At 46.9% G+C, this 26,768-nt stretch overlaps 1 protein-coding gene across 1 annotated transcript; it reads left to right on the top strand.

The window, feature by feature from the left end:
- Positions 1-32: 32 nt before the first annotated feature.
- Positions 33-25,618, top strand: LOC310989778 (uncharacterized protein; the record flags this gene model as incomplete). Its single annotated transcript, XM_083976926.1, has 6 exons — positions 33-384; positions 16,073-16,203; positions 16,297-16,414; positions 17,217-17,615; positions 21,099-21,397; positions 25,235-25,618. The coding sequence occupies 6 exons, from the start codon at positions 33-35 to the stop codon at positions 25,535-25,537; spliced, it is 1,602 nt and encodes a 533-aa protein (XP_083833052.1). The 3' UTR covers positions 25,538-25,618.
- Positions 25,619-26,768: the final 1,150 nt, after the last annotated feature.

The following is a 26,768-nucleotide window of genomic DNA, read 5'->3' on the forward strand; positions in this document are numbered from 1 at the left end:
GAGAGAAGAGAGGGGCCAGCAGCAGCAGCAACATGAACGGCGCCGTGTACATTTCGTTCTTCCAGGGCCAGCTGGAGACGGTGCTGGAGCAGGTCGTGCAGCTGGCCGTGCAGGAGCTCAGCCGCACGGTGGGGGCCAGCCTCAACGCGCTGCTGCTGGAGACCGCCGTCAAGGAGCAGGAGAACCGGCGGCTCAAGCTACAGCTGCAGCAGACACCCACAACACAGACACAAACAATACCTACAACACAACGGGGGGAATCGAGCAGGGGCCGAGGTGTAGGAGGCTCATCCGCTGCCAGCTGCTCCGAAGAAAGAGGAGGAGTGGTAGGAAGCTCCGTGCACACCGACACCCGCCGCCTGGAGCAGAGAGGACGCATCGTGGGTAGGTAGTGCTATAGTAGGCAGCAGCAGCAGCAAGTTACACAACACACAACACAACACACACACACGCACACAGCCCGCCACTCCTCCCTCTTGTCTCCGCCGCTGACAGCACGCTACAGCCCGGGTTGCGTAACCGTGCAGGCCCGCCGTGGAGGAGCTACGGAGGCCCGCAGGTGGAGGAAGAGGAGGAGGAGGAGGAGGCCGGGGATCCCCGACATGTACATCCGCACAAAGGAGCCTCAGTGCGGGGGCACAGAGGAGGAGAAAGCCTGGTGGTGGAGGGTGGGGGTGGGGGTGGGGCAGGATAACTTTTAATTGGGTTTTAAAAAGGTTTAGTATGTAGGAATTCCCCCCATCTAGCGGTGCGGTTGCATATCGGAACGTATTCTTGATGTTGTTGCATTCACGTGAAATCGGGCAGACGTCAGATAGGCCACAGGATAAACAAGCGTCTATGTAAATGTAAGTGGTCCGCCAGCACGAGGCAAAACCATACAGGCGTGACAATATGTTGTCATGGTGATGTGGTATTGTTTACCTAGTCTCGCTCGCCAGACCCCCACCCCCCACCCCCCCAGTCACAATCGTTGTGGTCGGCGCCGTAGCAACTATGCGCTCGCAAAAATATTGCCGGTTGGAAACTGGATTTGGGGCAGGAGAACTTTTAATTGGGTTTAAAAAGGTATAATATGTAGGAATTCCCCCCATCTAGCGGTGCGGTTGCATATCTGAACGTATTCTTGATGTTGTTGCATTCATGTAAATCGGGCAGACGTCTAGCCTAGAAATCTAGCAGCACCCTAGCAGCAGCAGATCTATTTGCTCCGTAGGTGGGTCTAGAAACGAGCCATCAGTGTTGCCAACTCCTCAGTAAGCAAAGTCGCTATTGGCTGTCGCAAAAGTCGCTAAAAGTCGCTAAATGACGTCATCATCTCAGCGGGGGGGGGGGGTCTCTTTATGTCTGTGGCGTGGAGCAGTGCGTCTCTGAATGCAGCGGAGGCAGCTCCGTGATACTACTGTGTGTAGGCTGAATACCTGCGAGTGCCCGCGGCAGCGCCGCTGCTCGTTGAAAACAGCTGTGATAACGTGATTTCAGGTCCAGAAACGTTTGTAATATCACGGGAAAAAGTCGCTAGATTTGTCGCTAGTCGCTTTTGACAAAAACAGTCACCAAGAGGGGTTGGAAAGTCGCCAGATTTAGCGACAAAGTCGCCAAGTTGGCAACACTGCGAGCCATAGGAACTTTTTGAGTCTGGAACACCGTTTGTGTTGACCAATCACAGCGCTCTATCTGTTTAGAGAGTCGTTGGGCGGCTTAACGCCATGACGACATACACTTTAATTGGCTTGTCAGGCTAACGTCATCCTGCTCTTTGCTCTGATTGGTCGTAGCGCTACCCTATTGGTGCAGAGGCAGTTTGAAAGACAGCCTTCATCCCGCCCCCTGGATTGAGCCGAGGTCTACCGCTCGTTGACACACTAGACATGTTCATGATGTAGTCTGGCTGGTCAGGCTAGTGTGGTTGCATATCTGAACGTATTCTTGATGTTGTTGCATTCACGCGAAATCGGGCAGACGTCAGACAGACATTTAAGATCTAGTTTTACAAACATGTCGGCTTGCTTGACGTAAATAAACTTCTGGCTGCATGTTTGAGTCTCCATCTGACGCTGTCTGTGGCTTTGAGGGATGGAAACAGCCTAAGCAGCAGAACTTCAATCCGCTCCCATTCATCGTTGCCGTGGCGACGCGGGGACAGACACAACTACCTCAAAACAGGAGACATTAAACTGGAAACCTTCAGATTCCTTCTTTTAGACCTAAAATGTTAGGAACATACAGCCTGAGTTGAATTTGCCCAGAATTGTCCTTTAAAGGTATAATGTGTAGGAATTCCCCCCATCTAGCGGTGCGGTTGCATATCTGAACGTATTCTTGAATGTTGCATTCACGCGAAATTGGGCAGACGTCAGATAGGCCACAGGATAAACAAGTGTCTATGTAAACAAGTGGTCGGCCAGCACGAGGCAAAACAATACAGGCCTGACAACATGTTGTCATGGTGATGTGGTATTGTTTTAGTAAAATGACATCCGGTTGGTTTGCCGACGGCCGTCTGCCTGACTGCACCTGAATGCAACACCGGTGCCTCCGTCCTTCCTCACACTACACAGTGGTGACAGTTTTAACAGGCCGTTTCCGTGGTTACCTACGGTCACGATGCAACATGGCCGCCTCGGTTCGGTGCGTCGCCCACTTATGTATTTGTAACGACTTGTAACAACTCATTCTAAGGAACCAGAAAGCTTTCATTTGTAGCAGCTGTGATTCACCTTCAGTCAAATACGGATTTATGAAAGACAGGTTTGATTTTTGATCAGAAAATGACAAATAAGTTACAGACTGGAGCTTTAAAGCAGAAGTAAGTGATCCGGTGGTTTTGTCTAACTTCCTGTCAGCAGATGGAGTTAGCAGTCCCCGCCCTCGTCCCTACGTCACCACATTCACGCGCATCCCTTGGCTGCACACACAGAGAGGACTGCCCCTTTATGCCGTTCTCTCTCCTCATTGGATAAAGGTTGTAGGATACAAGGAAAGTTTTCTTGGGTTCTCCTGGGCTCAGAGCAGAGCAGAGTGACTGACAGACCCGTGTTTCAGACCAAACACTCTATAGAAGTGATTTCTGTCGGAAGATACAACTATTTAAGACTTATCTACAAGTTTCCGAACGTCATCTATGGTCAAAACCGGCTTCCGGTTTGGTGGAATTGTACCTTTACGTTTCCATGGTTTTCAGTCGTTGTCATAGTTGCTGTAAACGCATGGATCTATTAACGCTGGCTTTTAACACGGATGTCAGTTTGTGTGATATCGACTGTTAAAAGCTGCTGTGATGATCCATGCGTTTTACAGATTTTCATTGAAAAAAAAAAAAAAAAAAATCCATGCATTTACCGCGACTACCGAAACCATGGAAACGTAAACATAAAATTCCACCGGAAAAGAGCAAAACCGGCAAAACAGGCTTTACGTTTTTGTCATTCGGAAAAAGGTGGATATTAACACAAATATTCCGCTTACTTCTGCTTTAACGAGTGGAGGTGAAAGTGGTTTAACAGGAGGAATCAGGTCTGAGTGAAGTGAACTGAGGCCTCCTCATGTGTCTGTGTGTGTGTCTGTGTGACATGTTAGATAACACGTATGTACTTTGAAGCTTTTGACAGAACAGGTTCAGGAGGAGGAGGAGGAGGAGGAGGAGGAGGAGGAGGAGCGGCCGGTCACAAAGACACGAGGCAGAAACCAGCTCCTCAGACCAGACCAGACCTCTAGGACAAAGGAGAGAGGGGGGGGGGGGGGGGGGGGGGGTGTCGAGCGACATTAAGTTTTACAGGACGTGAGGAGGTCCTTTCCCTCCTCCTTTGGGGGGAATGGAGGCGTCTGATTGGAGGAGAGAGGGGGGCGCGATGACCCGGGCGGTGACACTCTGAGGTTTTGAGTTTACGGGCGTCTGGTTGAGTGTTTACCAGTCACACGGAGCTCATCCTGGTCTCAGGTGGCTCAACGGGGTCAGAGGTCAGAGGTCAGAGGGGACTTTAAAGGGACAACCAGGAGTTTTGGAAAAGCGAAGCGGCCGTTTTCACACTACATTTATGAGCCTCCGCGTTATTCTCATGACTCGCCACGAAACCGAAAGTAAGGAAACGCTGGTCGAGACGACCACTAAATAATAATATCACAATAACGATAAAGACAAAACGATATATTCATAGAAAATGGAGCCATTAACAAGTGGGTAACGTAGATTCATCCACATTAATATGAGACTCTTTTGGAACCAAATACAAACTCCTCGTTGTCTCCTTAAAGGGACAACGAGGAGTTTTGTTAAAGCGAAGTGTTTCCACACTACATTTATGAGCCTCCGCACCGTGAAATTCTTTGACCGGCGCAAGACAGACTCATGTTTTCATTCATCAAGAATTAAAGTCAGAGGTTGGAAGACGATCACATACCGTCGTAGTTCCCACCATAAACGGAGATTCGGCGGCGTTATTCTCATGACTCGCCACGAAACCGAAAGTAAAGAAACGCTGGTCGGCTCAACCAGCATTTCCACCACCACTAATAATAACAAAATAACCATAGAGACAAAACCATAGATTTATCTAAAATGGACCATTAACAAGTGGTAACGGAGATTCATCCACATTAATATCAGACTTTTTTATAACCAAATAGAAACTCCTCGTTGTCCCTTTAACAACCGGACCAGGAGGAAGACCACATCACCGGGGTCGTGTGTGTGTGTGTGTGTGTGAGAGACCGGCCCAGTCCGGATGGGACCAGTTCTCTCCGACTCCTTCTCCACTGAGCTGGTTACCAGAGTTTCTGCTTCATGCGTTTAGGCTTCGTTTACATGGAAACCATCTGAACAGAAACCACAAAAGTGACGTTGTTGTTGCGTTCTCACTTTTTATTCCGCGTTTCGACGTTTAGCGTTTTTGGGGAGGAAATCTGCGTTCATACGGTGACGCAAAAGTCTGTGGAATTAAATGTTGTAGCACGCCAGGCGCCAAGGTGGCAGCGCGACACACAACACACAACACCACCAAGTCCACACGCCTGAATTTTTCCCTCTTCCTCTTGATTTCCGTCGGGCTGTACGTCGGCCATCATAGCGCTGCCCTCCCTGCCCTCCTCAGGTCGTAGCAATCATCCTTTAGATGGAGACGCAACAGCGGAGTGTTTTGAAGATTTCCACTCTCCACGCCATCTAAATGAAAGGCACATAACATAACAAGTGTTTCTTTCTTTATTTGTTTATTTAGTCGGGACAATGCATATTAATGGACAGTGAGTACTAGGCTTCAGATCATTTCCTGATCCGAACGTAAACAACGGCCGAACGTTAAACATTTAAAAGTGGCGCTTGCAACGGCTCTACCGCTCCTCCGCCCCTCACTTTTTTTTTTTTTTAAAGAAGTAGAATCAATACAAGGGCAGTTATCATTAATATACTAATAAACAAACAACTGAACAGCAGCCAGGGGGGGGGGCTTCAGGCTTCAGGCTTCAGGCTGTTAGGTGAGTAGAGAATAAAGAGCAAAGTAATGTGTTTTCATAGCTTTATTATTAAAAGTTGTCACACTCAGATGCTTTGCCTCCGCACCTGAGCAGCCAGAGCAGAGCAGAGCTCAGCAGCGGGCAGCCACACCTCCGAGCCGGCCGCAGAGCCTGGTTACCGTGGCTACAGCCAGAGCTGCTACCCTTCGATAGCTAGCGGCTAGGTTGCTAATAACAACAACGGTGCAGCAAAGCATCTTGGGATACGGGAGGCGGTGAAGGATAGTAGCGATGCATCCTCCGAATGCAGGGGAAAGGAGGACGCTGCAGGCTGCATCTGGAGAAGCCTTCGAATTTGGACGAATTGGGACAAGACAGCCTTCATCAGCCTTCATCAGCCTTCATCAGCCTTCATCAGCCTTCACGCAGCGCTGTGACGTAACCGGCCTTCAAATCCACCCTCCGAAGGATGCAGACCCTGAATTGAGACACAGCTCGTGTTTTAACCCTTCAGTCTGTCCAGGTCTTCAACACTGTCGGTCAATGTCGGCGCTGTCAGGGTTGTGTTACCATGGAGACGCCTCAGCTCAGATTGTTGAGATGTAAAGAGACGAACAAACATCATCAGATTAGATCAGTTATCAGAGAAAGTTAAACCTCAGTGTGTGTGTGTGTATATATATTATATATATATATTATATATTTTATATATATAATGATTAAGATGTTTTTACATAATTCTAAACAGACAGTTTCAGTTTCCTAGTAACTGAGCTGAAGCTGAAACATGAACTGAACAGACCAGTGGGTCACGAGCCAATGAATAACAAGAACAAGAAGATAAAGGTGGAGAACACACCTGTACTTAGACTGAACTCTGTCTCATTATTATTATTACTATGAATACTGCTAATATTATGGGCTGTTTAAGCCTCTGTAACCTAACAATGATAATAATAATAGATACTAATGATACCAGGACTAGAGGAGGTTAACCTTTGACCCTCCAGTAGCAGCCTGCACTGAGACAGACGTCCATTAGCCACATTCACAGCGCCGCCATCTTAGCTTTCGTCGTCGCTCTGGGTGGGAAGACTCAACGCCGTCACATAGCGTTACCGCTAACGTTAGCAGTTGCAGCTAATGCCGGCTAACTTCATTCACATCAGTTTAACCCAAATGTCGTTTTACTTTGAAATACGTCCCGATGACGTTAACAACTGAAGTGTTCCTTTCAGCTCCTAATGAGCCGTTCATATCATTCATATCTACATGGAGCGTTACACTGATGCTGCATTCACCTGCAGTCGGGCAGACGGCCGTCGCTAACAAACCAGACGTCATTTTAGTCACAGAAGTCCAGAGAAAGACGGTAAAACAATACCACATCGCCATGACAACATATTGTCACGTGTATTGTTTTGCCTCGTGCTGACGGACCACTTGTTTACATAGAGGCTTGTTTATGCCGTTACGTGCAGCGGCTGTCGTCCGTCTGCTGTCTGCCCAATTTCAGGTGAATGCAGCATGAAAAATACAATTGAGTTGCTTGTGATCTACAACCACAACGCTAGATGGGAGGAATTCCTACACAATGTACCTTTAATGAGTCAGAACAGAAGGAACGAGTCGATCCAGAGCAGCATCATTTACTAGTTTAACCAGCTCACATTCAACTTCTAATCAATAAAGGTGTTGCTCCGCCCACAGACTGTTTATAGGCTCCGCCCCTTTCCTCGTGTCACTCAGAGTTGTCAACAGACCGAACAACACCACTCAAACATGTAATAACTCTGATCTTTCGGACCACGGACTTCATTTATTTTGACCACGTTCAGGCTGAGAGTTAACCCTTTAATCATCAGGCCCGTTGAGAACTGGTAGCAGGAATGAAGCAGCTTAGACAGGACTCAAACAGGCGATCGTGGGCTTTGAGAGGTTTTGTTCATTCACAAGAACTTGTTGTAGAAAATAGAAACAGACTCTGAGGTTTTTATTGGAGGATTCAGTTTTATTATAGAGTCAGTTTTGTTGTTTAGAGTAAAAACAGTAAAACACAGTAGAAGCGTGAAAATATGAAAACACGACGTAAACAACAGGATACAGCTGAACTATACTCTGAGTGTGTGTGTGTGTGTGTGTGTGTGTGTGTGTGTTCTGGTATTTTTACGAGCCCCTCCGCCCTCGGCTCGTTTATTACTCAGCCCCCTGAAAGCACCAACCAACCAAGATGGCCGCCCTCGCCACGCAGCAGCAGCAGCAGCAACATGGTGGACGTAGTGATGATGATGATGATGTCACTTCCTGTTAGAACGGATTGATCAGTGCTGTTATTGATACATCGGCGGCACATTTTATAACGTTAAAGTGAGTCCACGGTCACAGCAGATTTTACATTTTGATCATTTTTTCACAGTTGAAATGTGATTAAACCAGTAACAGATAATCAATGAACCGATCAGCTCATCGTCTCATTCTGTCTGTAGTTATTGATGATTCACTTTCTTCTTCCAGTAAATTAATCAGCTGATCTGCTGGAAGAACGGGTCGATTCTTGGTTAATTGGTAGATTAAAGGACAATTCCGGGCAAATTCAACTCAGGCTGTATTTTCCTAACATTTTAGGTCTAAAAGAAGGAATCTGAAGATGTTCAGTTTAATTGCTCCTTGTTTTGCGGTAGTTGTGTCTGTCCCTGCGTCTCCACGGCAACGATGAATGGGAGCGGATTGAAGTTCTGCTGCTTAGGCTGTTTCCATCCCTCAAAGCCACAGACAGCATCAGATGGAGACTCAAACATGCAGCCAGAAGTTTATTTACTTCAAGCAAGTCCAGAGTTGATATTCCTGTGTTTATGACACAAACGGGAGCTTCCCACTGCACCTGAACACACCGAGCGTCAACTTGGGTCTCGACTCCGCCAGACTAGGGATGTCACGGTTACTTGTATTCACAATTAATCGTGGTATTAAACAATTCATTTATCGTAAAGATTCCTAAATACCGTTACTTTCACTCAATATGTAGGAATCCCCCCATCTAGCGGTGCGGTTGCATATCTGAACGTATTCTTGATGCTGCATTCACGTGAAATGGGGCAGACGTCAGACAGACAACAGACGCTGCATGTAACAGGATAAACAAGTGGTCTGACAACATGTTGTCATGGTGATGTGGTATTGTGACAACATGTTGTCATGGTGATGTGGTATTGTTTTAGTAAAACAACATCCGGTCGGTTTGCCGACGGCCGTCTGCCTGACTGCACCTGAATGCAACACCGGTGCCTCCGTCCTTCCTCACACTACACAGTGGTGACGGTTTTAACAGGCCGTTTCCGTGGTTACCTACGGTCAGGATGCAACATGGCCGCCTCGGTTCGGTGCGTCGCCCACTTATGTGTTTGTAACGACTTGTAACAACTCATTCTAAGGAACCAGAAAGCTTCATTTGTAGCAGCTGTGATTCACCTTCAGTCAAATACGGATTTATGAAAGACAGGTTTGATATTTGATCATAAAAAGACCAATAAGACACACAACACTGGGGCTTTAAAGGGTTATTCTGGTGAATTGATGAATTAATTGGTTTGTTGGAGCAGCAGAACGATCAGAAAGCGACTGAAGTGACGTCGTCTAATGTCGTGTCCGAGCTGCAGACAACAACGGGCTGTTTGTGTTTGTTTGGGTGCGATTCAGCTGCTGCAGCACACACACACACACACACACACACACACACACACACACACACACACACACACACACACACACACACACACACACACACACACACACACACACACACGGAGCTGCAGATACAGACTCATCTCCACATGCAGAGACACGTGAGCAGAGAAAAGCCTCTGACGGCTCATGAGGACGACGCTGCTTCACTCTCACGCATGCATGAACACATCTGTGCACTCACACGCAAACACACAGCTGACAACACGCAACACAACCCCCCTGCCACACACACACACACACACACACACACACACACACACACACACACACACACACACCCCCTCCCTCACCCGCTCCTCCTCCATGTAAACCGGGCCACGACACGCAACGACCACGGCTGCTCAGGACGCCGCTGCACGTCTGACCGACAAACTGTATGTGTGTGTGTGTTACAGTGGTTATAGTCCTGGATGACACACACTAACACACACATACACTAACACACACACAGTGAGATAATGAGGCCGTGGCCTGGACACGCTCAGGTCGGAGGTCACTGAGCTGTGTGAAGACGAGGAGGACAAAGGACGAAGGAGAAGGAGGAGGAGGAAAAGCTGTTTGTTAGTGTAACTTATTAAATGAACCCCCAGTGAGATGTGACACACACACACACACACACACACACACACACACACACAGTTTGATCATCGGCCGCCATGTCGGCGCCTCAGAGTCTGAGACAATGAAACGATGAAACTGGTGATGTCACAACGATTATTATGTTTAATGTGTAAAATCAAATGTAGTCAGAATATAACTGCATTATTAATTATATAAACAAAATATTAAAGGCCCAGTCTGTAACTTATTTGTCTTTTTCTGATCAAAAATCAAACCTGTCTTTCATAAATCCGTATTTGACTGAAGGTGAATCACAGCTGCTACAAATGAAAGCTTTCTGGTTCCTTAGAATGAGTTGTTACAAGTCGTTACAAATACATGAGTGGGCGATGCACCGAACCGAGGCGGCCATGTTGCATCGTGACCGTAGGTAACCACGGAAACGGCCTGTTAAAACTGTCACCACTGTGTAGTGTGAGGAAGGACGGAGGCACTGGTGTTGCATTCAGGTGCAGTCAGGCAGACGGCCGTCGGCAAACCAACCGGATGTCATTTTACTAAAACAATACCACATCACCATGACAACATGTTGTCACAATACCACATCACCATGACAACATGTTGTCGGACCACTTGTTTACATAGACGCTTGTTTATCCTGTTACATGCAGCGTCTGTTGTCTGTCTGACATCTGCCCCATTTCACCTGAATGCAACATCAAGAATACGTTCAGATATGCAACCGCACCGCTGGATGGGGGGAATTCCTACGTACTATACCTTTAAACTTCAAGTCTGAGTTGTTTAAATGACAGAAAACTGTTTTGATGAGTGTAAATAAGCCTTAACTTTGGATTGACTTCATCCATTATAATTAAACAAGATTTTATAGCCGATACATTTAAAAAAAAGAGAAAAAAAAGGTTTGTTTTCACTTTAAAATTGTATACAAAGCAAATGAGACAGATAAAGCTGCAAAACTATAAAATAATCACTGCTTCAAAACAAAAACCCATAGACGCTTGTTTATCCTGTTACATGCAGCATCTGTTGTCTGTCTGACGTCTGCCCCATTTCACGTGAATGCAACATCAAGAATACGTTCAGATATGCAACCGCACCGCTAGATGGGGGAATTCCTACGTACTATACCTTTATTAAAGTATCTATTAACATAGGACCAAATATTAACCCTTCAGAGGAAATGTTTGAAATATTCAAAGGTTTTTTTCTTTTCTATTTCTATTCCATAACATCTAAATTGCTACTAACTCAGTGTTACGTTACATTGACATTAATTTAATTAAACCCAGTTCCTGTGTGTTTACCTGCCAGGTGTGTGTCCTGCAGCCAGGTGGTGATTCATGTCAGACTTATTTCCTCCTTCAGCTGCTGCTTCACTACATCCTGTCTGACGAGTGACAAGTCGTCAATTTTTAATTAATCCGTTTGTTTGGAGCGAATCAGTTTCCTCTGAAAGACTTCACATCTCGTGAGAAAGAGGAGACCGCGGCGCACACACACGAGTCTGAAGCTCCGTGACAGTTTCACTTCACCACTCGTCTCTGTCTGAACAAAAACAAAGTTACACACGCAGCTGTTGTGTAACTTTGTTTTAGTTCAGTTCGTGTTGCACTGATCTGCCGACGCTGTCACATCATCTTTTTTGGAAAGTCAGTTAGGAACCTTTATAAGTAAGTAATTGTGGCGATTAAATGTGAAAACAAGTAACCGTGACATCCCTAGATGAAATACAGAAACAGAATTTTATCATTAATTAAAATTAGGGCTGGGTTTAAAAAAATGATTTACTGTTTTATTTATATTGATCACAGGGCTCCAGACTAACTTTTTTGACTAGGAGCACAGTGGCCCCCAACTTAAAATTTTAGGAGCGCAAGCAGAAAATGTAGGGGCGCACACTGAAATCAACTTGCAAAGTAAATTTGCACATTTCCTCTAATTTTCACTGTATTACTCATAAATTACTGATAAATGCAGAAACTATAATGTTTTAAATTCACATTTTATTGTGAAACAGTTTAAATATTGAAAATATAAAGTTAATGTTTAGGCTGCACTGACCAATAACAGAACAAGTAGACACACCACTTGTGGTAAACTCATCCTAGAACAGACCCCCCCACCTCCTCCTTGGGGGATAAGGTGCCTGTGTATTTTACCGAGAACCGTTGCATCCCTAGATGGGATGTTTAAAGGGATAGTTCACCCAAAATTCAAATTTCACTCATTATCTACTCACCCTCATGTCAACTAAGAGCTGTGAGAATTTTCAGAGTCCTCCGTTCCTTCTCTGAGTTACGGGGGGGTCTGCGCAGCAGTATTTGTCCATATAATGGTTGTGAATGGACACCAGAGCTCTTCGTCCAAAAAGACACACCAAAAAACATCCAAATACCTCCATACTGCTGGTCTGTAATGTCCCTCTTGTATTGAAGCCCCGACATGAGAAATTGTTCCGCCGGTCAGTGCAAATCACGTGAGATTTGCACTTACACAGGCAGAGCAGTGAACTGAGACACTGGGAGCTTCCGCTACAAACAAGCTTAAAATATAGACTTATTTAATTTTTTTCGGAACAATTTCTCATGTCGGGGCTTCAATACAAGAGGGACATTACAGACGAGCAGTATGGAGGTATTTGGATGTTTTTTGGTGTGTCTTTTTGGACGAAGAGCTCTGGTGTCCATTCACAACCATTATATGGACAAATACTGCTGCGCAGACCCCCCCGTAACTCAGAGAAGGAACGGAGGACTCTGAAAATTCTCACAGCTCTTAGTTGACATGAGGGTGAGTAGATAATGAGTGAAATTTGAATTTTGGGTGAACTATCCCTTTAAGGTTTGTAGCGAGCCGTCAAAAAAAAAAGATAATGCAGGTGACACAGCACACACACACACGTGCAGGTCACCGGTCTGTGTGTCTGCTGCTGTTTCACACGGAGCTCTGCTGTGGACAGACGTCTCCTCCGCTCCGAGATGTAGAGAGGAGAAACACATTTCTTTTCACACATTAGTCAATCACAGTGGTCATTAAAAAAAAATTGGCAAATTTACTGGTCGCACATGCGCGAGTAGATGAAAAATGTACTCGCATTGTATCAAATTTTAGTCGCAAAATGCGACCATTTAGTCGCAGTCTGGAGCCCTGGATCACCATTTGAAAGATGTGATATCGGTTCATAAAATCCTGGGATCGATCTTGTGATCTATACTATCACACACACACACACACACACACACACTCAGGACACTGTCATCACTGTGATTGTTCCTTTGTGTTGGTTCAGCTGCTCAGGCCTCTGGGGGTCATGTGACCTCACATGAGACCATATGGACATGTGGACATATGGACATGTGGACATGTGGAGATGTGGAGATGTGGACATATACAGTATGTTGACATATGGACATATGAACATATGGACATATGGACATACATGTGGACATGTGGCCCAGTGGTTGTGACCCGTCCCAGCAGCAGCTCTGCTCTGTCTGATGAGTTGGTTCATCTTCATGTTGTTTCTGCTTCGTTGAACAGACTTGTTGAGATGTTGAGACATCGTTGAGACAAACTTTTCGTCGAACAGAGTTGAAATGAACATTGTGAAGAACTAATAAAGTTTCAGTTTTTGCTAGGGCTGTCCCGATTATCATATTTTGATAATCGAAGCTTCGCGGACATAAAATCGATTTAAATCGAAGCTTCGATGAATTTTTTGGGTCAGCCCTAGTTTTTGCACAGGAAGACACTGGATGAAGAACATTAAGAGAGTCATTTAGAGCTTTATTTTGAAAACTCTGAGGTTGTGTTTTATTTTGAGTCGATGACGGTGTCTCCTGATTGGCTCATCAGCTGTGACGGACACGCCCCCTCGCTGACAGCAGCCAATCAGACGGCAGAGAGGCAGCAGGACAGGTGCAGATGTCAAAGTAAAATTAATATCATTAACATCGTCAACATCTGCACCAGTGTGACCTCTCTCACGCCGTCTGTTGCCGCGGCGACAGCCACCGACCGGTGTGGATGGTTTTTATTATTAATGTGGGTGTTTTTATTTGAGGCAGAAAGAAAGTGGGTCATCCTGCTGGTCACATGACTCAGAGGCCGCGTCTGATTGGACGGTGTCGTGTCACTCGTCTCTGACACCTGGTGATTGGTTCATCTTTGTGTGTGTGTGTGTGTGTGGGGATTACTGCCACAAACATGTTGTCATAGAAACCAGTGTGATGAGGAGGCAGGAAATGGATCCTGATGATGATGATGATGTAAAGTAGGGATGTCACGATTACTTGTTTTCACAATAGATTAAGTTAAGATTTTTAAATACCGTCACTTTCCAAAAAAGATTATGTTGCAAACACAGAAGCAGATGTGCACAAAAGTTAAGGTAAATGTAAGAAATACTGGTCCATTTACCTAACGTAACAATTGATAGGAAATTAAATGTTAGTGTCTCATTTTTGATTAAAAAAAGGCAAACAAAAATAAACTTAAACATTTGGTATAGATGACTAATAATGATTTGAATATTTAAAGTCCCTGGAAAGTGAAATTGGAGTTTTGTTTCAAAATATTTTAAAAGTGTTCGAAATTTATTGATAAAAACATGCAAAAAGACTCATTTCTGTGCAGTGCTTAATTTTAGAGGTTAGGGTTTCACAGTTTCACTCTGCTTCAGTGGTCTTTGTTTTTAAGGGCAGGCTTACAGAGGGGGCGCCGTGACGCACTGGCGTCCCTACTTTCATAACTCCTCCCATGTGCACAGTAATATTATAAATACTTCAAGAATGTCAACGAGCGTCTGCTGCCACTACCCCTGGAGCTACCAGCGCTGCTGGAGCTACCAGTCCACTAGCTTGCTAACGCGTTAGCGCCGGGCTATTAGCCGCCGAGCTAACGCTATCAGGGTAGCGGAGATTCGTGTGCCCCCAGCATATTTCCCTCACTGCTCCGTGTGTATCCAAGACATTCAGATAAGAGCTGGACTCAGACTCCAGCCCGTAGCTGCTCGGGTACGACGTGACAGTTAGCAGTAGCATCAGCATACTTGGCCGGCCGGTAGGCCATTTGATTGACAGTTGAAACTTGACGAAGCTCAGCAAGTGGGCGGGGCTTATGTGCCTGCAGCAGACATCCAGAGCTGAGAGAACTGCCTCATTTAGTCATGATTTTAAAACCTAATTTCACCTACTAAATGAAATTTTCTAGCATCCAAAATTGGCAGGATGGTTAATAGGACACATGTCTGGGATGTGATTAACTCAGAAAACGAATCCAGTGTCACTTTTCAGGGACTTTAAAACATGTCCCGTGAGGATTAACAATTGGTTATATATTAATAGTAGATAGTTAAAATATTTAGTGTAAATAATTAGTAATGTAATTATATTTTGACTGTATTTGATTTTACACATTCATAGTGTTGTGAAATTAATTAATACATAATAATCGTGATAATCGTAACAACGTGGTTATTTCTCTGACAATAATCGTACAAAAAAAATCTATAATCGTGACATCCCTAATGTAAAGTAGGAAGAAGAAAAACATGATGGCTGTTTTCGAAACCGCATACTACCGTAGCTACTGCCTACTACATACTGTATACTACATACTGCGTTAGTATGTACTGTGTACTGTATACTGTGTGTAGGATTCAGTCTGCTACTTCAGCAGACTGACACCGTTCACACCTCAGTATGCAGTATACAAGTTTCCCAGAATGCATTTTGTAGTAACTGGTAGCAGTAGCTTTAAAACAGGTGAAAAGCTGTTTTATTTCTCTAGCGCTGTAATTACGTAACTTTATTAAGTTTGAATATTTTTTAAAGCGAGAAAGTAACTGCTTAGATCCCAAATATACGGCCAGTTCATCCAAACGACGGCTGTTTAGAAGTTTGAGAAGTGAAGCTCTGCAGCGACCGTGACATCACAGAGGCAGCAGCCGGTCTGCAGAGCTGCTCGGCCGGCCAACCTCCGTCCTCATCCCGGGGGGAGAAAACCATCGCTAATTAACTTACCCGCAGGTTTTTAGAGGTTTACCACCGGCTGGTTAAAGTATTTCTAGGAGATAAATGTTGGTCTCAGTGATGAAATCTAACAGCTGTATCAGTAGCATTAGTTTGTTTGAATGTTTGAATGTAGGTTTCGAATACAGCCGATGTCATGATCAGCTGTTTCCTGTTTTTTTATTTTTTATTTACGTCAACTTCAGACGATGATGATGTGATGATGATGATGATGTCGGTGATGATGTCGTCAGTGATGATGTCGTCCTGTGTCCCTGCAGACCAGCTGAAGTCCGTCATGGAGAAGGTTCTGGACTTCGCGGTCCGTGAGCTGACGAAGATCGTCGAGGCCTCGTTCGACGACCTGCTGCTGGAGATCACCAAGATGGAGCGGGAGCAGCAGGCGCTGGCGGTCCGGCTGGACCGGGGGGGAGGGGGAGGAGGGGGAGGAGGAGGAGGGGGGGAGAAGGGGAGGGGAGGGGCCGGGGGGGAGAAGGGGAGGGGAGGGGCCGGCGGGAGGAGGAGGGGATCAGAAAACGACTCGGCGTCGCCCAGCGGCTCCGACGACGCCCGGGAGGAGCTGTCGGACGTCACGGTCTCCAAGGAGACGGCAGAGAGGGAAGGTGAGACTCAATGATTGTGTCTAGGGGTGTGCCGCCAAAAAATCTATTCACATAAGAATCACAATTCTCATTTAATATGATTCAGAATCGATATAAAATGTCCCAAAATCGCTGCTTGTCGGCCTCCGTTTCCTTAGAATTTAAATTTTTAAATTTTTAATTTTGTTACTTAAGCAATATGTGATATTGCTTTTATGCAACAGTTCCAACAATTCCATCTAAGCATGGATTAGAGCGCTGTAAAAGAGAGTGAGGACACGCATTGTTCCAATGGCAGCGCCTCCTGGTGGAGGAATATGGGTTTTGCTAAAGCGCCCAAGAACTGACATCTCTGCATTGTTGGTGAATGAGCAGTGTGGTGTTTTCAATAATTTAAGGACATTTATAGATCACCCACGTTAATAGCATCATTGAGGATCCTTTACAGATAAATATTAACACATAGGCCAGTAAAAAAACAACCAAAAAACAGTTGTCTACATGAATGTTTCAATCAACAAATTATAAGTATAATTTGTTATGACCAAGACACCTAAAAACAAAAACACGGCCGTTTTCATCAATTTACCAGCAAGTGGGCAACACACATACATTGGAGTGAACCCTTACCACGGGAGTCAATGGAGGTGTCGTTACTCTCTTTTCCAGTGCTCTACCGACGCTTTAGGAATCAAATTGTTTTGAATCGAATCGTAGCCCCAAAACTCAGAATCGAATGGAATCGTGAGATAGTGAAACATTCCCACCTCTATGATTGTGTCACAGTGAAACTGATCAATAACTGCCCCCCCCCCCCCCCCAGACCCGGGCCGCCCCCCCGTCCTCTCCGTGGCTCAGGACTGGGTCCCGATCCTGGACAAGGTCTTCGGTCAGAAGTGGTGCAGCGACGTCTGGCAGATCAAGGAGCTCGCTGCCGCCGCCGCCGCCGGGGGAGGAGGGGGGGGAGGAGGAGGAGGAGGGGGAGGGGGAGGGGGGCGGGGCCTCAGCGAGGGGGGGGCGGGGCCTGTGCAGCCGCTCTCCGCCCCCTCCGTCACCCTGGAGCCCTCCCCCTCCTCCCCCCAGCAGGACCCCCGCTGGACGCCGCTGGAGGACATGGAGGTGTTTTCTCCTGACGACGACGCTGTGGGCGGAGCCGCCGCCGCCGTCGCCACGGCTACCGCCACGGGGCCGTCGCCTGGCCCCCCCCTCAGCCCCAACACAGGTTAGAGCCTCTGATGACACACTGGAGTCATGTTGTAAAATATTTTTTGGCTAACACTCCTACTCGTTAACTCAGTAAAATGAAAGCTCTTAACTAAGAAACTGTCAGTACGTTTACATGACACTTGAAAAAAACGAATTATTGCCTTAATCCGACTATAACTGGACAACTGAAGTGCATGTAAACACCTTAGTCCGACTGAAATCTGAGTTGGAGAACTCCGATTAAGACACCCAGATAATGCGATTGCAGGGCTCTCAAGTTTTGAAGTGAGTTCAGAGTGAGATTTTACCAGCGGCAGCGGGGATTTGGTTGAAGTGGGGATGAATGTCTGACAAATGACGCATAAATTCATTCAAACAAAAATATTTATGATTTATGACTGGAATAAGTTAACCAGGGGCGCCATGCAACCCAAAAATTGGAGGGGGCACAGTGAATGTTGATGTGCTATCGCGTGCGCAGCGCGCACAAATTTTTTTTGGAGGATGCCCTCAAATCACTTATTTTGGACACTTATACAGGACTCTACACTAGTATTTGTTAGTTTATTTTTAGAGCACAGCACAATGAAAAATGTTTAAGTAACATGTTATTTAACCTTTAAATAATGTTGAGGGTCCAATGTGACCCATTTTTACATTTAGGAACAGTAAAAACACCCTTATTTTCCTCTGACTTTAAGTTGAACTTGTTCTTGACCAACACAATATTTGATACATACAGATTAAATGGTCTTTCCTGCCACTACACTATGATGATAGTAGCATAAACTGATTTGTTGAACTCAGCCTGATGTAAACATTAATAAAACTCACAGCTCCATGTTGTCTCTGTGTGATGTTCAGGGACAGGTCAGGACAGTCTGAAGACAGAGCTCTGAGGGTGAAGTCCTAATAATGAGATGAGATGCGCTGTGACAGGTCTGTAGACGTCTTGACCACATGTCAGCTGATCAGGAAACTCCGCTATTCTCAGCTCCGAGCGTTTTTTTTTTTTTTTTTTTTATTTAGCTGCGGTAGCGACCGGCTCAAATACGGGAGTATAGCCTAGGCTACTGTAAATCGTCGCGGATCTGTGTGTTTATCAAAGCTTGGTCGCTGTGCGGTTTGAGCTGTGTTCATGAAGTTAAGAGGCTGCTTTCAAACTCTTCAGGCAGTGACCAGTGTAGGCTGAGGCCAGTGGGCTAACAGGTAACAGTGTTGTGTCTCTTTTCACCTCTCTCGTGTGATCAGTGCGCCCTCAAGTCTGTTCCACTGTTAAAGCGGTGCAACTTGATGGACGTCACCATGGTAATTTAAATGCGTGAGAAATACAATGTGTGGCGTGTGAGCGTGTGAACGGGTGGGAATGCGTGTGTCACACGCCAAATGCGTGAGACTTGAGAGCCCTGCGATTGGAATTAGATTTTCTCCGTCATGTATACACCTTAGTCGGAGTATAACTGGACAATGCATGTACGCATGCTCCACAACCGTAGAGACGGCACCAAGTGGAGCAGAGAAGCCGCCCGAACCCGGCAAAGTAAAGAAAAAAACCCAAGCCCGTATCCTATTCTCAGCGTGAATCCGGCCCAGACTGGCGCGCCTGGTCGGGAACTGCAGTTGAGAATTTATTATTAAGCTACTAAGTTGTTTATATTCAGTTATTTACGAGGTGACAGAAAAGTCAATGTATTAACCCGCTGAAACAACAGGTGACGCTGCATGAGGGGGCGGACCCCGTCAGTTATTCGGTTTTATCAGTTGCATGTAAATTGAGACAAGGACAGAAGTCCGACTTGACGCCAAAATCGAATTTTGAGCATAGCTCGATTAAGCTCTGCATGTAAACGTACTGAGTGTGAAGCTGTTGCAGTCAGCTTGTTAGAACAATGACAGCTGTCTGTGGAGTTTATCTGACCACAAATCACAAAAACTTCTAGCTGAGACCAACCAGCTCCAAGCTCCTGTCTAACATCAGGCTACCTGGATGTAGTGAATCACAGCAGCATCTGGAGGAATAGGGTTAGGGTCACTCGTTCAGCTTGATTCTAGTGAACATTTTAATTTGTTTCCAGATATTGAGTTTATTGTGACTTTACTGTTGTAAACGTTGCTGTTCCTACTTTAGAAACAGTTACAGTTGTGAATAAACTCGTGTTGGCAATAATTTGTTGACGCAAAAGAAACAACAATTAGGACAGGATAGAGACACTTTATGAAGTGGGTAAACTTCAAATAGCCTAACAAACACTGATTCATTTGTCTTCACACATTATTCACAGATGGATTTTAACAAGAAAATAGGCTACTTCTTAAAAATCTTTCAGGAAAGTTCAATTGAAAAAAAAATCTGCATCATATTTGAATGTACAGTAGCCTGTCACTTAATGATGTGCTGGTATCGACCGCCCACCGCCTAATGGTACCAGCACTTATTTTTTCCCACTTAAAGCACTCCGATAACTGATCGGATGAGGGATCAATATGTCTACTTAAATAACTTGTTTATTTACTCATACTTAGTTACTGTTTACTGAGCGTCAACTAAAGTATTCTTAAGCATCTTTGGACGATGTTTGACAGTTTTTGCTGCAAACTGACTGAGAAGCAAAGTTCAAACATCAAGGACTGTTCAGATAAAAGTTCGGTCAAAGACATAAAAACACATTTAAACCAATGAGACGTGTTTGTTTAAAGCAAACAGTTTTACGTCAAACTTGTTGTATTTAAAGGACAATTCCGGGCAAATTCAACTCGGGGGTGTATTTTCCTATCAATTTAGGTCTAAAAGAAGAAATCTGAAGATTTTCAGTTTAATCGCTCCTGTTTTGCACGGCAGCAATGAATGGGAGCGGATTGAAGTTCTGCTGCTTAGGCTGTTTCCATCCCTCAAAGCCACAGACAGCGTCAGATGGAGACTCAAACATGCGCCGAGAAGTTCTTTTTACTTGAAACAAGTCAAGAGTTGATATTCCTGTGTTTATGACACAAACGGGAGCTTCCCACTGCACCTGAACACACCGAGCGTCAACTTGGGTCTCGACTCCGCCAGACTTTGAATTAGATCTAGTTTTACAAACATGTCGGCTTGTTGAAGTAAATAAACTTCTGGGTGCATGTTTGAGTCTCCATCTGACGCTGTCTGTGGCTTTGAGGGATGGAAACAGCCTAAGCAGCAGAACTTCAATCCGCTCCCATTCATGGCTGCCGTGGCGACGCGGGGACAGACACAACTACCGCAAAACAGGAAACATTAAACTGAAAACCTTCAGATTCCTTCTGTTAGACCTAAGATGTTAGGAACATACAGCCTGAGTTGAATTTGCCTGGAATTGTCCTTTAAGCTCCACTGAGATTCAACAACTTCTCACACTGCATAGAATTTAAAGAGCAGCAGAAACATGAAGTTACCCTAAACTAACCCTATGACGCCATCGATCGGGTCGGTTAAGACTTCACCTCCGATCTCACAGCTCGATGTGTCTCTGTCCTCCCCCAGGGTCGTCAGGGCGACGCTCCTCGGCCTCGATGCTCCACCGTCTCCTCACGCTGCCGTCTCAGCTGCTGGAGGACGAGGACGAGGACGTGGCCGCCGTCGCCAAGGAGACGCTGGCGGCCTTGGCGACGATCGACAACTGCACCAACAACAACAACGACAACGACTGTGGAGACGGCGCCGAGCGACCACGGCCACGACCGCCGCTGCCGCCGGGCCGCACCTCCCCGTCGCCCCTGACGACCAAGGAGGAGGAGGAAGAGGAGGAGGAGGAGGGGGAGGAGGAGGACAAAGGGAGGAAGGTGAGAGACCAGATTAAGGAGACGACAACCGGTTCCTCTCCACGTTCCAGTTGTTCAAAGGTTTAATCTGATCAGATTCTGGATCAAATCTTGAAAACGTGTGGTTAGGTTTCAAAACCAAAAACGGATTCTGAGATCACGTGATCCAGTCTTGGTTTTCATCTGGATCAAACCCTCAGTTTGTGTTGATCAAAACTTTTTAGTAGGATCAGGAAAACTTTGGTCTGCAGTTTGGTGGATTCAGGAACAAAATGTGATTTAAATTAAATTCAAACTGGTCAAATTAACAATATTTATAATGTAGTATATGTACATTTATTGATTTATATTTTGCACCTAATTCTTAAACCATAACAGTGATTAGTAAATAAAGTTAACTTTTGAATATTCTAAAACCGAAAAACTTTTCCCCAAACTGAATTTAATGAAATTTGAAGTTTGAATTTGAAACATCCATCCATCCATTCTCTTCCGCTCATCCGGGTCCGAGTCGCGGGGGCAGTAGTCGGAGCAGGGATCGCCAGACTTCCCTCTCCCCGGACACTTAGACGTAGTCACTCCAGCGTGTCCTGGGTCTTCCTCGGGGCCTCCTCCCGGTGGGACATGCCCGGAACACCTCACGAGGGAGGCGTCCAGGGGGCATCCTATACAGGTGCCCGAGCCACCTCAGCTGGCTCCTCTCGATGTGGAGCAGCAGCGGCTCTACTCCGAGCTCCTCCCGGGTGACAGAGCTCCTCACCCTATCTCTAAGGGAGCGCCCCGCCACCCTGCGGAGGAAACTCATTTCGGCCGCTTGTATCCGGGATCCCGTTCTTTCGGTCATGACCCAGAGTTCATGACCATAGGTGAGGGTGGGAACGTAGATCGACCGGTAAATCAAGAGCTTTGCCTTTCGGCTCAGCTCTTTCTTCACCACGACGGACCGATACAATGACCGCATTACTGCGGCCGCCGCACCGATCCGCCTGTCGATCTCGCGCTCCATTCTCCCCTCACTCGTGAACAAGACCCCAAGATACTTAAACTCCTCCACCTGAGGCAGGAACTCTCCCCCGACCTGGAGGGTGCAAGCCACCTTTTTCCGGTCGAGAACCATGGCCTCGGACTTAGAGGTGCTGATTCTCATCCCAGCTGCTTCACACTCGGCTGCAAACCGCCCCAGTGCATGCTGAAGGTCCTGGCTCGAGGGAGCCAACAAGACCACATCATCTGCAAAAAGCAGAGATGAAATCAAGTGGCTCCCGAACCGTACCCCCCCCTTGGCTGCACCTAGAAATTCTGTCCATAAAAATAATGAATAGAACCGGTGACAAAGGGCAGCCCTGCCGGAGTCCAACACGCACCGGGAACAGGTCTGACTTACTGCCGGCCATGCGAACCAAGCTCCTGCTCCGGTCATACAGGGACCGTACAGCCCTCAGCAGAGGGCCTCCGACCCCATACTCCCGGAGCACCTCCCACAGGATGCCATGTGGGACACGGTCGAAAGCCTTCTCCAAGTCCACAAAACACATGTGGACTGGTTGGGCAAACTCCCATGCGCCCTCGAGCACCCTGCGGAGGGTGTAGAGCTGGTCCAGCGTTCCACGGCCAGGACGAAAACCGCATTGTTCCTCCTGAATCCGAGGTTCGACTATCGGCCGAATTCTCCTCTCCAGCACCCTGGAATAGACTTTCCCCGGGAGGCTGAGGAGTGTGATCCCCCGGTAGTTGGAACACACCCTCCGGTCCCCCTTTTTGAAGAGAGGGTCCACCACCCCGGTCTGCCAGTCCAGAGGCACTGTCCCCGAACCCGTCAGCTGCCTCGGGAGTCCCCCGGCCAGGCTCGGTAGGACTCCTTCTTCAGCTTGACAGCATCCCTTACTTCTGGTGTCCACCACCGGGTTCGGGGATTGCCACCGCGACAGGCGCCGGAGACCTTACGGCCACAGCTCCGGACGGCCGCGTCAACAATGGAAGTGGAGAACACGGTCCATTCAGACTCAATGTCTCCGGCCTCCCTCGGAATCTGGTCAAAGCTCTGGAGGTGGGAGTTGAAGACCTCCCTGACAGGGGATTCTGCCAGACGTTCCCAGCAGACCCTCACGATACGCTTGGGTCTTCCAGGTCTGACCAGCTTCCTCCCCTGCCAGCGGATCCAACTCACCACCAGGTGGTGATCAGTTGACAGCTCAGCCCCTCTCTTCACCCGAGTGTCCAAGACATACGGCCGGAGGTCAGATGACACGACTACAAAGTCGATCATTGACCTCCGGCCTAGGGTGTCCTGGTGCCACGTGCACTGATGGACACCCTTATGCTCGAACATGGTGTTCGTTATGGACAGACTGTGGCTAGCACAGAAGTCCAATAACAAAACACCGCTCGGGTTCAGATCGGGGAGGCCGTTCTTCCCAATCACACCTCTCCAGGTAACACTGTCGCTGCCTAGTGAGCGTTGAAGTCCCCCAACAGAACGATGGAGTCCCCAGTTGGGGCACTTTCCAGCACCCCTCCCAGGGCCTCCAGGAAGGCCGGGTACTCTGCACTGCTGTTCGGCCCGTAGGCCGAAACGACAGTGAGAGACCTATCCCCGACCCGAAGGCGCAGGGAAACGACCCTCTCGTTCAGTGGGGAGAACTCCAACACATGGCGGCTGAGCTGGGGAGCTATGAGCAAGCCCACACCAGCTCGCCGCCTCTCACTGTGGGCAACTCCAGAGTGGAAGAGAGTCCAACCTCTCTCAAGGAGTTCAAAGAGCCCAGGCTGTGCGTGGAGGTGAGCCCGACTATCTCTAGCCGATACCTCTCAACCTCCCGCTCAGGCTCTTTCCCCCCCAGCGAGGTGACATCCCACGTCTCTAAAGCCAGAGTCGTTGTCCGGGGATTGGGTCGCCGGGGCCCCCGCCCACATGAGGGAATATTCACAATTTCACTAATGTTCTGTACATTTGCAAAACCATGAAATGGAAACATGGTAATAACTGTGAGCACAGCTGGACCCACAGCTGGATCTATAGTGTTAAACTCTCTTTACTGTTAGAGCCGACAAACCCATTTCTCTTTTATTCACTCACCCAATGAGAATGAATAAGGAATCGTATTGATAAGCAATATCGATAATGGAATCGGAATCGCTACATTCTTATCGATTCCCATCGATCCATAGACGTAACCTGATCACTGATCCATCAGTAACGATCGATTAGGATTCCTGTTGATTGGTTGATTGACTGACTGACTGACTGACTGACTGACTGACTGACTGACTGATTGATTGATTGATTACGATTCCTGTTGATTGGTTGATTGACTGATTGATTGATTGATTAGGATTCCTATTGATTGGTTGGTTGATTGATTGATTGATTGATTGATTGATTGATTGATTGATTGATTGATTGATTAAGATTCCTGTTGATTGGTTGGTTGATTGATTGATTAGGATTCCTGTTGATTGATTGATTGATTGATTGATTGATTGATTAGGATTCCTGTTGATTGGTTGATTGATTGATTGATTAGGATTCCTATTGATTGGTTCATTAGGATTCCTGTTGATTGATTGATTGACTGATTAGGATTCCTGTTGATTGGTTGGTTGATTGATTGATTAGGATTCCTGTTGATTGATTGATTGATTGATTGATTGATTGATTAGGATTCCTATTGATTGGTTGATTGATTAGGATTCCTGTTGATTGATTGATTGATTGATTGATTAGGATTCCTGTTGATTGGTTGGTTGATTGATTGATTAGGATTCCTGTTGATTGGTTGATTGACTGATTGATTAGGATTCCTGTTGATTAGCTGATTGGTCGATCAGGTCTCATCTCTGGTGTCTCCTCCTCCACAGAAGAAGAGGCGGCGGGTGTGGTCGGAGTGTGAGGAGTGCGGCCGCCGCTTCAGTCGGATGTCTCTGTTGAAGGCTCACCGCCAGACCCACGTTGCAGAGAACGCTGCTGCCGCCGCCGCCGACAACGACACCACGTCGCCGTCGTCTCAGCCCACCGTCGCCGTCGGCAACGCCTCCTCCTCCTCCTCCTCCGCGCTGCGCTGCTCCGAGTGCGGGAAGAGGTTCTCGTCGGCGATCCGCCTCCACAGCCACGTCCGCGCCGAGCACCACGCTGCTGCCGCTGCCGCCGCGAACCGGTCCTGAGCCCGGTCCGGTCTCAACTGGACGGAACTGGAAACCGACCAACCACGGCTGAGAGAGGGGGCGGAGCTTAAGCTGCGTTCACACCGGACCTTTTGTTTTTCGAACGAGCGACGAGTTTACACGTTAAGTCAATGTAAACGAGCGATTGAGTGTTTAATCGCCCAGGCAGAAAAACGCTGGGGCTCCGAGCGATGGAGCGTTTTTTCGCTCAAGTCGCTCGAGATGAGAAATCCCAACTCTCCGGTCATCAGTCGCTCGTCGCTCAGCGCTGATTGGCGAGGTGAGTCCTGTGCCAGAGGTCAAAGGTCACACCAGCGGTCCGTTTCACAAAGCAGGTTCAACAAACTCGGAGTCTAATCCTGAACTCTGACTTGATCTACTCTGAGAGAGGAAACTCAGAGTTTTGGTGATAACAGTTAGTTCAATCAACTCTGAGTTAAGCTGCGCTTTTTTGCTCTGTCGCTCGAGATGAGAAATCCCAACTCTCCGGCCGTCAGTCGCTCGTCGCTCAGCGCGATTGGCTGCCGTAATCCTGGTGGTGCCGTGGCAGTGGGCATGACGGCATCAAAGCCAAAATGCGTCTGTGGCTCTGTGCCAAATGGGCTCTATGCACAGCTCCACTACTTCCTGAAATAAGCCAGCCATAAACCAACTGATTAATCCAGGTGTGTCTGACCTCACAACAATGGTTCAGACACACCTGGATTAATCAGTTGGTCCAATAATGTAAGACAGGAAATAAAGGAGCTGCCTTAAATTCAGGAAGTAGTGGAGCTGTGCATAAAGCCCATTGACGAGCAAATGCAGCTGAGCGACGGAGCGTTTTTTTTTTTGGAGCGATACGAGCGACAGCGACAAAAATAAAAGGTCCGGTGTGAACGCGGCTCAACAGACGGTACAGAACCACGGAGACTTCACTGATGATGTCATCGCCATCGCTGTTATTGATGACGGATAAACTGTAACTCTGACATCATCACCCGGAGGACCGCCATGACATCATCATCCTCATCGACGTGTAGTTCACGTTAAAAACACAAACGGAAACAACAGGAAGTGACGTCGGGACTCGTGTGAGCTCAGCGGCGGCGCCTGATTGGCTGATTGTCGTCGTCGCCACGGAGACTGAGCCTGTAATAACTGTAGTGTAATAACTGTAGTGTAATAACTGTAGAGGTAATAACAGAGCTACAGGTCAGAGCCAATCAGAGCGCGAGGAGGAGGAGACACT

The sequence above is a fragment of the Trachurus trachurus genome, assembly GCF_905171665.1.
Source record: "Trachurus trachurus genome assembly, chromosome: 8".
In the NCBI taxonomy this organism is placed as follows: Eukaryota; Metazoa; Chordata; class Actinopteri; order Carangiformes; family Carangidae; genus Trachurus; species Trachurus trachurus.